General features: G+C 47.0%; 1 protein-coding gene across 1 annotated transcript; it reads left to right on the top strand.

The window, feature by feature from the left end:
- The first annotated feature begins 312 nt into the window (after positions 1–312).
- On the top strand, positions 313–14,383 carry LOC311376112 (E3 ubiquitin/ISG15 ligase TRIM25-like). The gene is made up of 3 exons (XM_084490996.1): positions 313–452; positions 6,621–7,688; positions 13,544–14,383. The coding sequence occupies exons 2-3, from the start codon at positions 6,623–6,625 to the stop codon at positions 14,095–14,097; spliced, it is 1,620 nt and encodes a 539-aa protein (XP_084347122.1). The 5' UTR covers positions 313–452; positions 6,621–6,622; the 3' UTR covers positions 14,098–14,383.
- The last annotated feature ends 471 nt before the right edge of the window (positions 14,384–14,854 follow it).

The following is a 14,854-nucleotide window of genomic DNA, read 5'->3' on the forward strand; positions in this document are numbered from 1 at the left end:
TATTCAGAATTGATAGTATATTATGTATGTGGCTATCAATATTGTTGTTTACACCGTAGCCTTTCTATTCTACAGGTTTATAACCTGTTATTTGTGGACTAAAACAACTGCATAAGGAAAATCAAACAAAGCAAATAAAAAACCACAAAGAGTTAAAACAACGTGTCTCCTTCTGGCGCCCCGTTCGGTGGGGAGAATCTTAAAGAACACACACACACACACACACACACACACACACACACACACACACACACACACACACACACACACACACACACACACACACACGGGGCGTGTGTCCGTGGGGCGGGGCCAGGAGAGGACGTGATGTTCGAGAAACGAAACTTAAGGTTGACAGAAACCCGACGAGGAGGAAGCAGTTCTCTCCCTCAGGAGAACAACACAACACGTTTTGGGACACACACAGTCTGACCGACAGCAACCGCAACCAGGTGAGGAAAACAACACGACCTCCGCGCCTCTCTCCCCGCGGTGTGACCCCGTACGGACCGGCCCTACAGCGGGTTATGATGTGAACTAGGGGAGCGCTGGGATCGGACAGGCAGCCTGTCAGGCAAACTCCTCACTGTAACCCTAACCCTCACCCTAGCCCTAAACCCTCACCCTCACCCTAAACCTAACCCTCACTGTAACCCTAACCCTCACCCTAGCCCTAAACCCTCACCCTCACCCTCACCCTAAACCTAACCCTCACTGTAACCCTAACCCTAGCCCTAAACCCTAACCCTCACCCTAAACCTAACCCTCACCCTAGCCCTAAACCCTCACCCTCACCCTAACCCTCACCCTATCCGCGAAACGGACCCGTGTCGGGGTCCACCTGCACGCCGCGTTGGAGCCGCTACGGAGGCAGATCGCGGACCCTCTCGCCCGCAGCTGCAGCCCGTCGACGGACGCGCAGCGGGTATGAAAGGCGTTGGCCTTGCGTGGGACGCTCCCGAAGTGCATTGTGGGTCCGTCCGTCAAGTTTAACTTTTCAGGCAGCGACGGATCCGTCACCCAATCAGATCGCGTTATGCAAATATACGCACGTGCACTGTCTTCTTTCAGCTAAGCTTTCTGTAACCTTTTTGTAACCAGAATGCGCTTTCTCTAGACCAGTGATTCCCAAAGTGTGGGCCGCGGCCCCCTGGTGGGCCGCGAAGGTACTGCAGGTGGGCAGCGAGAGGTCATTTTCTATTTTGTAATTAAGTTTTGAGTAACCATTAAATATTTATGGTTAAATATTTTAATTTTAATTATGTTTTATTCTTCTTTTATCTGACCAACTTTTGAGCCGGAACGTATCTTTCCGTATTTCATTATTGACGGGAGAACCAGTATATCGAGATAAACTGCGGGTGGTTTCTAGGCATGGGCAAAATGATTCTTTTCCGGGAATCAGTTCTTTCAGTTCCCTTCACTGTCACAAATCGTTCGTTTGATTCGTTCGTTCAGTTCGTTCAGTTTGTTAAGTCATATGGTCAGTTACGTCATTTGGCAGGGCATCTCAGGTGTCTGGCCTCACCGCTTTGCTTTTAAATATGAGGTACGCCCGCAAACGGAGCCTTTTAAACCACCAGAAGGTCTCAGACGGTGACGGTGCTCGGGAAAACAGCTAATGTCTGTAGCATTAGCCTACGACGCCGCTCGAGCATTACGTGTGGTTTGAGAACGTTTTAGACTCAATCAATATGAGAACGTTTTAGACTCAATCAATATGAGAACGTTTTAGACTCAATCAATATGAGAACGTTTTAGACTCAATCAATATGAGATTGTTTTAGACTCAATCAACATGAAGTCGAGGGGAGACGAAGCTCTGTTCGTTTCTATCTTTTATTTAGGTGACCATATTTTTATTTTATGTTAAAAAAAAAAAAGGAATCAGTTCTCTTCTTTTTGGGAATCAGTTCTCGTCGTTCACCTTCGGGATTCGTTCGTTCCGACCGAATCGTTCGCGAATCGCCGGTTTCACAGAGACTGCACTGAGTCTTGGGTTAATGTCAAGATGGACTTGTTTTGTGCCATTAAACGGCCCAGCTGTGATGGATTGTAATAAGCATGTGTGACAAGTTGTATATAACAATTTATTCATAGCAAGTTGTATGTAACAGTTTATTCATACATACGGTTTGTATTATATATTGTTGTTATATTATTGTTACCATGGTAACAATATTATTATTATTATTATTGTTACCATGGTAACAATAATATTCGTCGATCGTTTGATTCGTCGATCTGTTGGTAATGCCTCGGGGCTCCTCGCGCTCCTCTTCCTCATTCAAATAGACGAGTGAAGGAGAGTTGCGTGTGTGTGTTTTTTTTTTTATCTTTCTCCCGCTACTATTCCCCTTTTTAAGGGTGCAACACATGCATGCGTTGTAAGAAATTCAAGTATTGGTCTGATTCAGCGTTCAAATAATGTTCTGTTTTTTTCTCCTTCATGTTGTTATTTGGCTGCTTTTTTATATGCCTACGCTTTTTGTTCAATGTCAAACAGTCAGGATACGGCCCTGACAGTTCGCTTTTTGTTAATTTCCTACATTAGGTAAGGTGCAGGTGACATAATGTCACTCATATCCAGTGTATCCATACTGTTCATGAAATAAAAAGAAGAAATAATTCGTCTTGTGTGTTGATCAGAGTTGTTGGGTGGGCCGCGAGAGATTTTCAGATTTTAAAGTGGGCCATGGCACTCTGAAGTTTGGGAACCCCTGCTCTAGACATCACACGGTCATATGAATCATGTAGTCATATTAATCATGTAGTCATATTAAACATGTAGTCATATGAATCATGTAGTCATATTAAACATGTAGTCATATTAATCATGTAGTCATATTAATCATGCAGTCATATTAGACATGTAGTCATATTAATCATGTAGTCATATTGATCATGTAGTCATATTAATCATGTAGTCATATTGATCATGTAGTCATATTAGACATGTAGTCATATGAATCATGTAGTCATATTAAACATGTAGTCATATTAATCATGTAGTCATATTAATCATGCAGTCATATTAGACATGTAGTCATATTAATCATGTAGTCATATTGATCATGTAGTCATATTGATCATGTAGTCATATTGATCATGTAGTCATATTAGACATGTAGTCATATTAATCATGTAGTCATATTAATCATGTAGTCATATGGATCATGCAGTCATATTAATCATGCAGTCATATTACACTGTTGTATTCTTTTTGAGTGAAGTGGGGCACTAAAGGTCCCATGCTACTTTACGGATGCCGTTATATCGGTGTTAGTGGCCCCTAATACAGTATTTGAAGACTCATTCCCGAAATTCACCCTTGGTGCAGAGTTCCAGCCGCTACGGGCCAGTCCCACAATGAGCTCCACAAACGTTCCTGTAGCTTTAAGGCTAATGAGGAGGAGAGAGGCGGGTCTTTGATGAAAAGGTTACAATCCCTTCAAATTACCCTAAAAATGATTTGGCCAGAGGATGATGTAGATATGGTAATCTATCCAGTTTCTAAAGCCGATAGGCGCACATTAATCACACATTTAACAGGCATGACATTGGAATGTCTGCAATGTCCCATCCTGAATAGTATGGGCTTAAATTTGTCTCATTAATATCTGTAAACGCACAGATGGTGATCTACAAATATTTTTGATTTGCACACGTGTTTTGCTATCCACAAATACAAATTTATAATTTGTAACTTGTATTTTGGTTTTTACATGCTTATATATAAAAGTATAAAAAAGTACAAATATATTGTGTTTTTGTAAATACACAATTTTCCATTTGTAAAAACAAAAAGCCATTTGCAAAACTGAAAATTCTGCTCGTGAAGTATGACTCAGCATTTGTGGATCATTACTCACGCACGCGCATCTCTTTCCTCACTTACGCATTTTTGAGACATTCTTGTCGAAGATCCGCACAGATCCACAAGCAAATAGCTCGTGATTCACAAATGGCCCGCCCTCCTCAACCAGTAGGTGGCAGTGTTGTTCTATGCATTGATACTGCATTGGTACTTACATGACCAACAGGCTGACAGGCTGTTGGTCATGTTTGATAAAAAAGTACATGAAGTGCTTTGGGGTCAATTCTTAATTTAAACATTAATATTTTTAATGATGCACCAGGTTAGGCAAGGCAACTTTATTTATATAGCACTTTTCATACACAAGGCAGACTCAAAGTGCTTCACATATTAACATTGTCATACAATAAAAAGAAAATAATAGATAGTAAAATAAAAAAAAAAGAGTAAAATAAATAGAAATAAAGGCTAAAGTTAAAAAAGCATTTTAGAAAGTGCAATGTATTTAAGATCAGATCAACAGTCTCTCTGGTATACCCACGTGGTATACCCACTTTCTCTGGGACTCCAACCCGGATTCTAGGACTCTAACCCAGACAGAACTCTGGTCTCAAACCCTTCAAAGTCCATTCAGGTTAGAGTAGGGATGTAACGGTTACCGGTGTAACGGTAAACCGCGATAAAAATGTTGTCAATAACAATTACCGTTTTCATTTCAAATAAAATTATTATCTCGGTGGATAACCGCGCCCGCGGTGTGGAAACCGTGTGCTTAAATCCTTCCCAGCGCTTCATCTGAGCAGTGTTTGGAATAACGCCATTAGGTAACGCCGTTATTTTTTCACTAACGGGTAATGTAACTAATCACTTTTTCCGTTATTACAACAGCGTTACCGTTACTGACAGTTAAATGCGGTGCGTTACTATGAATTCATTGAATAAACTGCGTAATCCGAACGCACCCCTGGCTGCACACACAAACTGCTAGGAGACCGAGTGGGTTAGCGATTGTGATTGGCTAAGGCAGAGTCGTGTTTCATGGTAGCCAATCGGAGCCAGTGTTTTTACACACAAGCCAGGATACGCGCGCCACACGCACACGCACACACAAACACCAAACAGATTCGACAAAGCAGTAGATAGTAGTATATTATAGAGTAATTCAGTTAATAACTCCGTTATATAGGAGTTCAGCGGACGATCAGCCTGGGCTTCCCTCAAGCCTGATGTGCGGGGAAATGAACCAGATCTCGGTTCTCTCTGTCTTAAGTAGTAGTAGTCGTCGTCGTAGTAGTATTTATACACAAGAGTCAAAGTACAAAACAACTCCCGCTATGGGTTGTAGCCGGGCGCTGAGCGGGGGAAGAGGAGGAGAGGAGGAGGTCGCTGTCACGGCGATCTGCGGAGGAAGTGTCGGCGGGAGACGGAGAGCGAGTAATTGTTTACATATTGTTCTTTATGTCTTGAATGTTTGGATTAAACCTGCGCTACTGTAAATGTTCCTGACAAATAAGCTGTTTACACGCTGAACCCTTGTTCCTTTGATGTTAAAAGTTGCACTTTTGATAATATAAGTAAATATAATAAACACTTAACTATTTCAGTTTCCGTAGGCCTATCAGTGCTTTCTGAACATATTGAACACACTTTTAAAAATACTGCGATAATACCGAAAACCGGGATAATTTTGGTCACAATAACCGTGAGGTAAAATTTTCATACCGTTACATCCCTAGGTTAGAGGGTTCCCTGTACAATTTACAGCATTAGTTCTGTGAGAATTTATAAAACAGGTGGCTTAAATCAAGCAATCTGATTGGTTCCCAACTGTTGTATATTGCGTGTATACCGTTCAGTTTACAGAGTTCAGTATCACTCCGCGCCTAACTTGAACCGTTGTTTATTTATATATAAAAGCAATAGCATAGTTTACTGAAGCCTAAAAATATGTTGATTGATGGAGAGGGTGGAAATGTTGTAAAGCAATAGGCACACGGTGAGTGAACTGCTCGATAGTAGGCTAAATTGCCGGCGAACCAAGCTACCGTCTCTAGCCTTCTCTCTGAAGGACGCTACCGTGTGTTGTATAGCAACCGCCGTACACTTTGCAGCCAGGAGGGACTACTTTTTTGTATTCGTTAAAAAAATGCTTTTCAGACTTTCTCACTTTTTCAAAATTGAGGGTGTCTATGACTTTCATTTTGCAATACTTATGAAAGCAGTAGATCACTTCAGTCAGTGAAATATGCTTATTAGATCAAATCTGCAATTAATCGATTACGGACGTCATGACTATTTGAATAACTTCCAATGTTGTGGTTTTGTGTCATTTGGATACGTTTTATTTGAACCTCTAGTTTGTTTTCAGGGACAGAAAAAGTGCTTCCATGTTAAAAGTGAAAGTGTAGCGTTGTGACACTCGGCTGTTTCAACTGGGCAGAAGTCTGAGACTTCTCACCCTATGCAAACGTTGTTTTTGGACACATACTTATCCCATATTTTAGACAATAATTGATATAAATGTACTTTGAGAATGTATAATTCCTTTAATTTAAATCCAAAGTAACATGACATGGAGGCACTTCACTCATTTATAAACGAAATAATCAGACAAACATTGTAAGGTGAGTCCAAAATATTGACCCCTCATCCTCAGTGAAGATGTCCTGTCTGCAGGACTTCATGTTGTACCTCCTATTGGATGAAGATTTCTGCTTGAAACAACAAAATATATAACGTATAAAGCACTTGCATTTGAACAAGTTCAAACTGTTATTTTACTATTGTTATCCATGTTTTCTAGGAATGGCCTCTGCTACTTCCTGGTCTGAAGAGGACTTCTCCTGTTCCATCTGTCTGGATGTGTTCAACAGCCCAGTTTTCACACCATGTGGACACAACTTCTGTAGAACCTGTATTACAACGTTCTGGGATGACCAAGTCCAGTACAAATGTCCTGCTTGCAACAAGCTGTTCCACACAAGACCTGATTTACAGGTCAATACCTTAATATCAGGCATGGTTGATCGGTTTAGAAGTTCTGCACCAGTCAAAGAGCAGCCTTGTGTTGGACCAGCAGAAGTTCCCTGTGACGTCTGTACTGGGACCCAGCTGAAGGCCGTGAAGTCCTGCCTGACGTGTTTTACCTCTTACTGCCAAACCCACCTGGAGCCTCATCAGAGAGTCGCAGGCCTGAAGAGACATCAGCTGGTCGAGCCTATGGACCGTCTGGAGGACAGGGTGTGTAAGAAACACGACCGACTCCTGGAGCTCTTCTGCCAGACTGAACAGGTGTGTGTGTGTCTGTTCTGCACAGAGGGTGACCACAAGTCCCATCCTGTTGTACCTCTAAAGGAGGAATATGAAGTGAAGACGGCCCAGCTGGGGAAGATAGAGGCTGAAGTTCAGCAGATGATCCAGGAGAGACAACTAAAGATTAAGGACATCAGAGACACAGTGGGACGTAGCAAAGCAGACGCAGACAAAGAGATAGCCGATGGTGTGCAGGTCTTCACTGCTCTGAAGCGCTCTGTTGAAAAGTGCCAGGATGATCACAACCAAACGGTTAAAGAGAAACTGAAATCCACAGAGACAGAAGCTGAAGGCCTCATCAAAGAGCTGGAGCAGGAGATAGAAGATCTGACCAATAGAAGATCAGAGGTGAAGCAGCTCTCATACACTGAAGACCACCTCCATCTCCTCCAGACCTTCAGATCCCTGAAGGATCCTCCACCCACCAGGGACTGGACGACGGTGGAGGTCCGTCCTCCGTCATACGTAGGGACCTTGAGGAGAGCCCTGGATCAGCTGGAGGAGACACTGAACATGGAGATGAAGAAGCTGCCTGACCTGGAACCAGATTTAAAGAAGTGTAAGTGTTTGTTTAGTTTGATTCATCATTTTGTTTATTTTTACGATGTGAGTGCGTTGTCAGATCATCATCATTACGTGATTGAAGGGTAGGGAGAGGACAGAGAGGCAGTGGATCGGTGGGAGGTAGTAGGCAAGAAATACAACCCTTATTCAATCAAACAGAGCCTATGCTGCTATCCACCAACGAGGCTGTTTAGGCTTTTAACTATACGTGTTCTACTGTTAATAATAATAATAATAATAATAATTCATGAAATTGATATAGCGCTTTTCAGTGACCCAAAGACGCTTACATTGTGGAAGACATAAAAAACACGAAAGGTGTCAGGGGGACAAGGGCAGGGGCAGGGATGAAGGTGGTTATGGGTAGGGGAGGTCGTAGGCTTGGGAAAAGAGAGAGGTTTTTAGAGTGGATTTGAATGTGGGAAGTGAGGGAGAGTCGCGGACAGGTTGGGGAAGAGAGTTCCATAGTCGGGGGGGTGCCCTGGAGAAGGCTCTGTCACCGAATGTTTTCAGTTTGGAGGGTGGTATGGTTAGAGTGAGAGTGGAGGAGGATCGGAGGGCTTGGGAGGGGCGATGGGGGACGAGGAGGTCAGACAGGTAGGGCGGGGCCAGGTGGTGGAGAGCTTTGAAAGTCAGCAGGAGTATTTTGAAACTGATACGTTGTTTGACGGGGAGCCAGTGGAGAGTGTGGAGAACGGTAGTGATGTGCTCACGGGACCGGGTGTGAGTGAGGAGGCGAGCAGCAGAGTTTTGGACCATTTGGAGTCTATGGAGGGAATGAGAGGTGACGCCAGTGAGGAGGGAGTTGCAGTAGTCAAGACGGGAGGAGATGAAGGCGTGGATAAGGGATTCAGCAGCAGGGGGGGGGGAGAGGCAGTGTCTGATTTTGGCGATGCGGCGGAGGTGAAAGTAGGAGGTCTTGACAATGGAGCTGACATGGGGATCGAAGGAGAGGGTGGGGTCCAGGATAACACCAAGATTGCGTGCCAGGGGGGAGTGATGGTCGAGGCGTCTATGGTGAGTGAGATGGGTCCAGTTTTATTGAGAGTGGATTTGGTGCCTATGAGAGGAGCTCTGTTTTGTCACTGTTAAGTTTGAGAAAGTTGTGGGTCAGCCATGTTTTTATTGTAGAGATGCAGGTTTCGATGTGGGTGAGGGGAGGGTTTTGGGTGGTTTTGGTACTGATGTAGATGTGAGTGTCATCTGCGTAACAGTGGAAGTCGAGATTGAGTTTGCGGATGATGTGACCAAGGGGGAAGAGGTAGCAGATGAAAAGAAGGGGGCCGAGGACTGAGCCCTGAGGGACCCCCTGCATGACAGGAGAGAGGGTGGACGTGTGGCCAGAGAGGGAGACGAACTGTTGCCTGTCGGTGAGGTAGGAGGTGAGCCAGTCGAGTGCGGTGCCCCCAACACCCTGTTGGCGCAGCCTTTTGAGGAGGATGGAATGGTGTACAGTATCAAAGGCTGCGCTGAGGTCTAGTAAAAGCAGGATGTTGAGGGCACCGCAGTCTGCAGAGGTGAGGAGATCATTGATGACTTTGACAAGGGCAGTTTCGGTGCTGTGAAGCGGGCGGAAGCCAGACTGGAGGGGTTCATAGAGGTTGTTTGACTGGAGGGGTTCATAGAGGTTGTTTGACTGGAGGGGTTCATAGAGGTTGTTTGACTGGAGGGGTTCATAGAGGTTGTTTGACTGGAGGGGTTCATAGAGGTTGTTTGACTGGAGGGGTTCATAGAGGTTGTTTGACTGGAGGGGTTCATAGAGGTTGTTTGACTGGAGGGGTTCATAGAGGATGTTTGACTGGAGGGGTTCATAGAGGTTGTTTGACTGGAGGGGTTCATAGAGGTTGTTTGACTGGAGGTGGGTGTGGAGTTGGGCGGTGACAATGCGTTCCAGAGTTTCGGAGAGGAACGGCAGGTTGGAGATGGGGCGGTAGTTGGAGAGGTTGGCTGGATCAAGGGTGGGCTTTTTGAGGATGGGGGTGATGGAGGCAAGTTTGTAGACAGAGGGAACATGACCAAGGGATAGGGACTGATTGAAGAGGGTGGTGAGGTGGGGGATGAGGACAGGGAGGCAAGCCTTGGTTAGAGTCGTTGGGAGGGGGTCGAGAGAGCAGGTGGTTGTCTTGGACGCAGTGATGATGTCCAAAATGTGGGAGGAGTCAACAGGGGAGAAGGCAGTGAAAGAAGGGAAGGGTGGGTGGTCAGGGAGGGGGGGGGGGATAGGAATGGTGGGGGTGGAGGAGTTACTAACGGCGGCAGTCAGGGAGCTGTTGATTTGGGAGATTTTATGGTTAAAGGCGAGGAGGAAAGAGTTACAGAGGTCGGGTGAGGAGGGTGGATTAATGTCCGGCGGCTGGAGCAGTTTGTTGACGGTGGAGAACAGGATGCAGGGGTTCCGGTTGGTGCTGTTGATGAGGGTGGAGAAGTGGGCGGATTTAGCAGCATGGAGAGCATCACGGTAGGAGGAGATGTGATGTTTGTAGGCTTCGGCGTGAACGGTGAGGCGGGTTCGCTTGCATAACCGCTCGAGTTGGCAGTCTGTTTCATGGTGCGGAGTTCCGGGGTGTAACAGGGGGCGGAGTTAGTGAATGAGACAGAGGAAGTCTTCCAGGGGGAAAGGGAGTCAAGGGAGTCAGAAAGGATGGAGTTGAGCATGATGGCATAGTCGTCAGGGGAAGAGGGGGCAGAGTCAGGGGGGAAGGCAGAGGATATGAGCTGGGAGGGTGAGAGTGGGTTGACTGGTTTGATGTTGCGGTAGGAAATGGAGCGCTTTTTGGGATTATGGGGTGAGGGTAGAGGAGCGGAGAAGAGGATGCAGAGATGATCAGAGAGTGGGAAGGGGAGAGGATGGGGGTTAGATACGGGTAGGGAGGCGGAGCAGACTATGTCGAGGATATGGCCTTTGGTATGGGTGGGGAAGTCAATGTGTTGGGTGAGGTGGAAACAGGCGAGAAGGGAGAGGAAGTCAGATGTCAGTGGGGCGGTCGGCTTGTCCGTGTGGATGTTGAAGTCACCGGTAAGTAGGAGGCGGGAAGAGAGAGAGGACGCAATGGTGAGGAGTTCAGACAGTTCAGAGAGAAAAGATGGGTGTGGCTTCAGAGGACCGTAGATTAGAACAGTGGTGATGGAGTTGGGGAGGGAGAAGGCAAGGTGTTCAAAGGATGAGATAGATGGGAGGTTGAGGTTCAGTTCAGTGATGGACAGGGATTGTTTATGAAGAACGCCAACGCCTCCCCCTCGGCCAGAGAGGCGGGGTTTGGCGATGTAACTGTAATGGGAAGGAGTGGCTTGATTGAGAGCGTAGAAGTCCAGGGGCTGCTTCCATGTTTCACAGAGGAGGAGCAGATCCATGTTATTGTCCAGTAGCAGTTCAGATATAACGGCTGATTTGTTGGAGAGGGAGCGACAGTTCAGCAGTGCGAGGGAGATGGATGGGGGGGCAGGGGAGGGGGAACGGAGGTTAGTGAGGTTGGCAGTACGGCAGGTGGGGGTGACGGGGGGGCGAGAGTTAGTCCAGAGTGAGGGGATGGGTGAGCCATGGGGGAGGTGTTGGTTGCGAGAGGGGCCAGAACCTGGATGGATGTAGCGGCGTCGGCGGAGGATTCCGGCTGTGCTGGCTGCAGGGGCAGCAGCAGCAGAGAGACGATGGTTATTGTTGAGGCGGTGAAGGTCAGCGGCGGTGTAGCTGAGTGGGCCAGAAGTTGGTGGAGTAGAGGAGAGAGTCCTAAGAGTCTGGAGTAGCAGGAGTGATAATCCAAGGTGGAGACGAGACAAGACGGCGGATGAAAGAAGGCCGGGTAGTATATTGGTGGTGGCTAGTAGCTGATTGGCTAGAAGCAGGGAGGCAGTGAGTTGTGTGTTGTTGCGTAAGACTTGCGTGGATTTCTGACTAAAACTTTGCGGACGCCAAAATCTGGAAAGCTGATGCTCACAAAAAAATCTGGATGTATCAATCCTTGCGTAAGCACGATTTCACACAGATTCTCTTTGTACATCCCAATTAACGTGAAATTGAGCGCACATGCACGAGCCCGTCTCTCCACCCATTTCCATCTCCACCCGTCTCCTCCCTCATTTAATATGCTAATTAGTATAAATAAACCTGCAGTAGTGCGCTCGTTAGGAGAAAGGAGAAAATGGAGAAAGGAAGAAAAAATAACTTTAGTGAATGCGAGGTGGAGGTGCTGATTTCGGAGGTAGAGGCCAGAAATAAGATCTTGTTTGGCTCTCTTTCCTCCGGAATCAGCACCAAAAGCAAAAAACTGGCGTGGGAAAACGTTGCCAGGTCGATCAATGAGGTTGGGGCCGAAAGCCGAACTGTGGCTGACATTTAAAAAAGTGGTCGGACAACGTCCACTATTGTAGTCCATGAGGGAGAGAGAGAGGCCGTTTCTCAATGTGCGTTCTCGTCTGTACTTGTGTACTTTGCGTTCTCGTGAAACGTCATCAGTCGTAGCCCAAGTACTGTTCCAATTCCAAGTACGCATCAAGTCAAGTACAGTCGTAAAACCTGTGTGTGTTCTCCATGCGTTCTTAAACTGGCCGTTCCACCGAGGACGCATCGGAGGTGACTTGTGTGGACTTGGACCGTTAAATATCCCAGGATGCATTTCGCATTACCATGTTTTAAAATATTAGTATGTAAGCTATAATAATAGGCTATATATAGGAACATTTGACATATATAACAAAAATGTAGGCCTATTCATTCAAAATATTGACATACTATTTTAAAATTAAAGAGGCTGGGGTTTTGTTTAATATAATTTGTTTTTATTGTATAAGTCGCTGATAGAGGAAACCCATCACAACGGCAACGAAAATCTTGGTCGGATCCATCCGATCGTGTGTGTGTGTGTGTGTGTGTGTGTGTGTGTGTGTGTGTGTGTGTGTGTGTGTGTGTGTGTGTGTGTGTGTGTGTGTGTGTGTGTGTGTGTGTGTGTGTGTGTGTTCTAATCAGTCATTTCTCGCTCATTCGTTATTATTATTATATCAATAGTCTACTCTCCAACTACATAGCCAGTTAGGCACGCGCATCTGTACCCTACATATAAAAAGTTGTGTGAATAGCTTATACACACGATAAGCATATCTTTTCATTTATATTCATTGAAAATATTGACATACTATTTTAAAATGAAAGAGGCTGGGGTTTAGTTTTATATCATTAGTTTAAATTGTTCAGTAGTATATGCCTACATGAGGCCGTAAAGCAGTTAACAGAGCTGAGGTGGTGACGTCACAGGTGCGTACTCGCGTCCTCGGAAGTCTGTACTTGGAAGTCTGGACTTGCCAAGTACGCACTTCCAAGTCCGCGAGTCCGTAGTTTGCGTACTTGGTATTGAGAAACGGCCAGAGACTAACAAAGACCACACTACCCTCCACCACGTGACTTTAACCAGACTCCTCCAGAGTGCTGTGATGTCCACTGATTGCTCAACGAGCAACAGCTGAGGCAAACGGCTAGAGTGAGACCAACTGAGAACGAATCCGGAGTGAAACTAAAACTGTGATTCTGAAAAAAGTATAAATGATATCGAAATTCTGATTAAATACTATCGAAGATACAAATGTGTAGATTTGTTTAATAGTTTGAGTGATGGTAAACGGTTGAATTTTGACCAAGTTATGGTGTGTGTGTGTGTGTGTGTGTGTGTGTGTGTGTGTGTGTGTGTGTGTGTGTGTGTGTGTGTGTGTGTGTGTGTGTGCCTGAGCGCCTGAGCGTCCTCGGATTTAGCATCCTAGCATATCTAAGATGTCAATGCTTCCAGCAGTACTAGTGATGATGATGATGATGATGATGAAGATGCAGAAGGGTTCAGTAGCTCATCATGTCTTGTTCTCCGTCAGATGCCTGTGAACTCACACTGGACCCAAACACAGCCCACAGACTCCTCTCTCTGTCTGAGGACAACAGAAAGGTGACGCGGGTCAGAGAGGACCAGTCGTATCCGGATCACCCAGAGAGATTTGACTCCTGGCCCCAGGTGTTGTGTAGAGAGGCTCTGACTGGCCGCTGTTACTGGGAGGTAGAGAGGAAAGGACCTGTTGGTATAGCAGTGACATACAGAGGAATCACAAGGAGAGGATGGGGTGACAGCCGGCTTGGAGAGAACAACGAGTCCTGGAGGCTTGATTGTTATGATGATGGTTACTCTGCCCTGTACAACGGTAGAGAGACAGACATACGTCTCCCCCCCGCTGGCTCTACCAGAGTAGGAGTGTATCTGGACCGGCCTGCTGGCACTCTGTCCTTCTACAGAGTGTCCCCAGGTGGAGGAGGGTCCTCAGACACACTGACACACATCCACACCTTCAGGACCTCCTTCACCCAGGAGGACCTCCTCCCTGGGTTTAGGTTCTGGGGGGGGGAGGGTGACTCAGCGTCTCTGTGTGAGTTATAGTCTCTCTCTCTCTCTCTCTCTCTCTCTCTCTCTCTCTCTCTCTCTCTCTCTCTCTCTCTCTCTCTCTCGGGCCGGGGCCCCGTTTAGGTTAAATGAACCCACGGTTCAAGTGCATGTGTGTGTGTACACACACACACACACACACAAACGTGTGCGCACACACACACACTGCTTTTGCGTCAGTGTCTCTAGGGCAGTTATAGTCTCTCTCTCTCTCTCTTTTACTCTCTGTCTCTCTCTTTTTTTCTCCCTCGGTCTCTTTCTCTCGCATCTTTCCCTCCCCCCGTCTCCCCCTCCTCCCCCCGTCTCCCCCTCCTCCCCCCGTCTCCCTCTCCCCCTCCTCCCCCCGTCTCCCCCTCCTCCCCCCGTCTCCCTCCCCCCCGTCTCCCCCTCCTCCCCCCGTCTCCCCCTCCTCCCCCCGTCTCCCTCTCCCCCTCCTCCCCCCGTCTCCCTCTCCCCCTCCTCCCCCCATCTCCCCCTCCTCCCCCCCGTCTCCCCCTCCCCCCGTCTCCCCCTCCCCCCGTCTCCCTCTCCCCCTCCCCCCCGTCTCCCTCTCCCCCTCCCCCCGTCTCCCCCTCCCCCCGTCTCCCTCTCCCCCTCCCCCCGTCTCCCTCTCCCCCTCCTCCCCCCTGTCTCCCTCTCCCCCTCCTCCCCCGTCTCCCTCTCCCCCTCCCCCCCGTCTCCCCCTCCCCCCGTCTCCCTCTCCCCCTCCCCCCCGTCTCCCTCTCCCCCTCCTCCTCCTCTCCCTTTGAAATGT

The sequence above is a fragment of the Micromesistius poutassou genome (genome assembly GCF_964030765.1).
Source record: "Micromesistius poutassou genome assembly, contig: SCAFFOLD_5194, whole genome shotgun sequence".
Taxonomy (NCBI): Eukaryota; Metazoa; Chordata; class Actinopteri; order Gadiformes; family Gadidae; genus Micromesistius; species Micromesistius poutassou.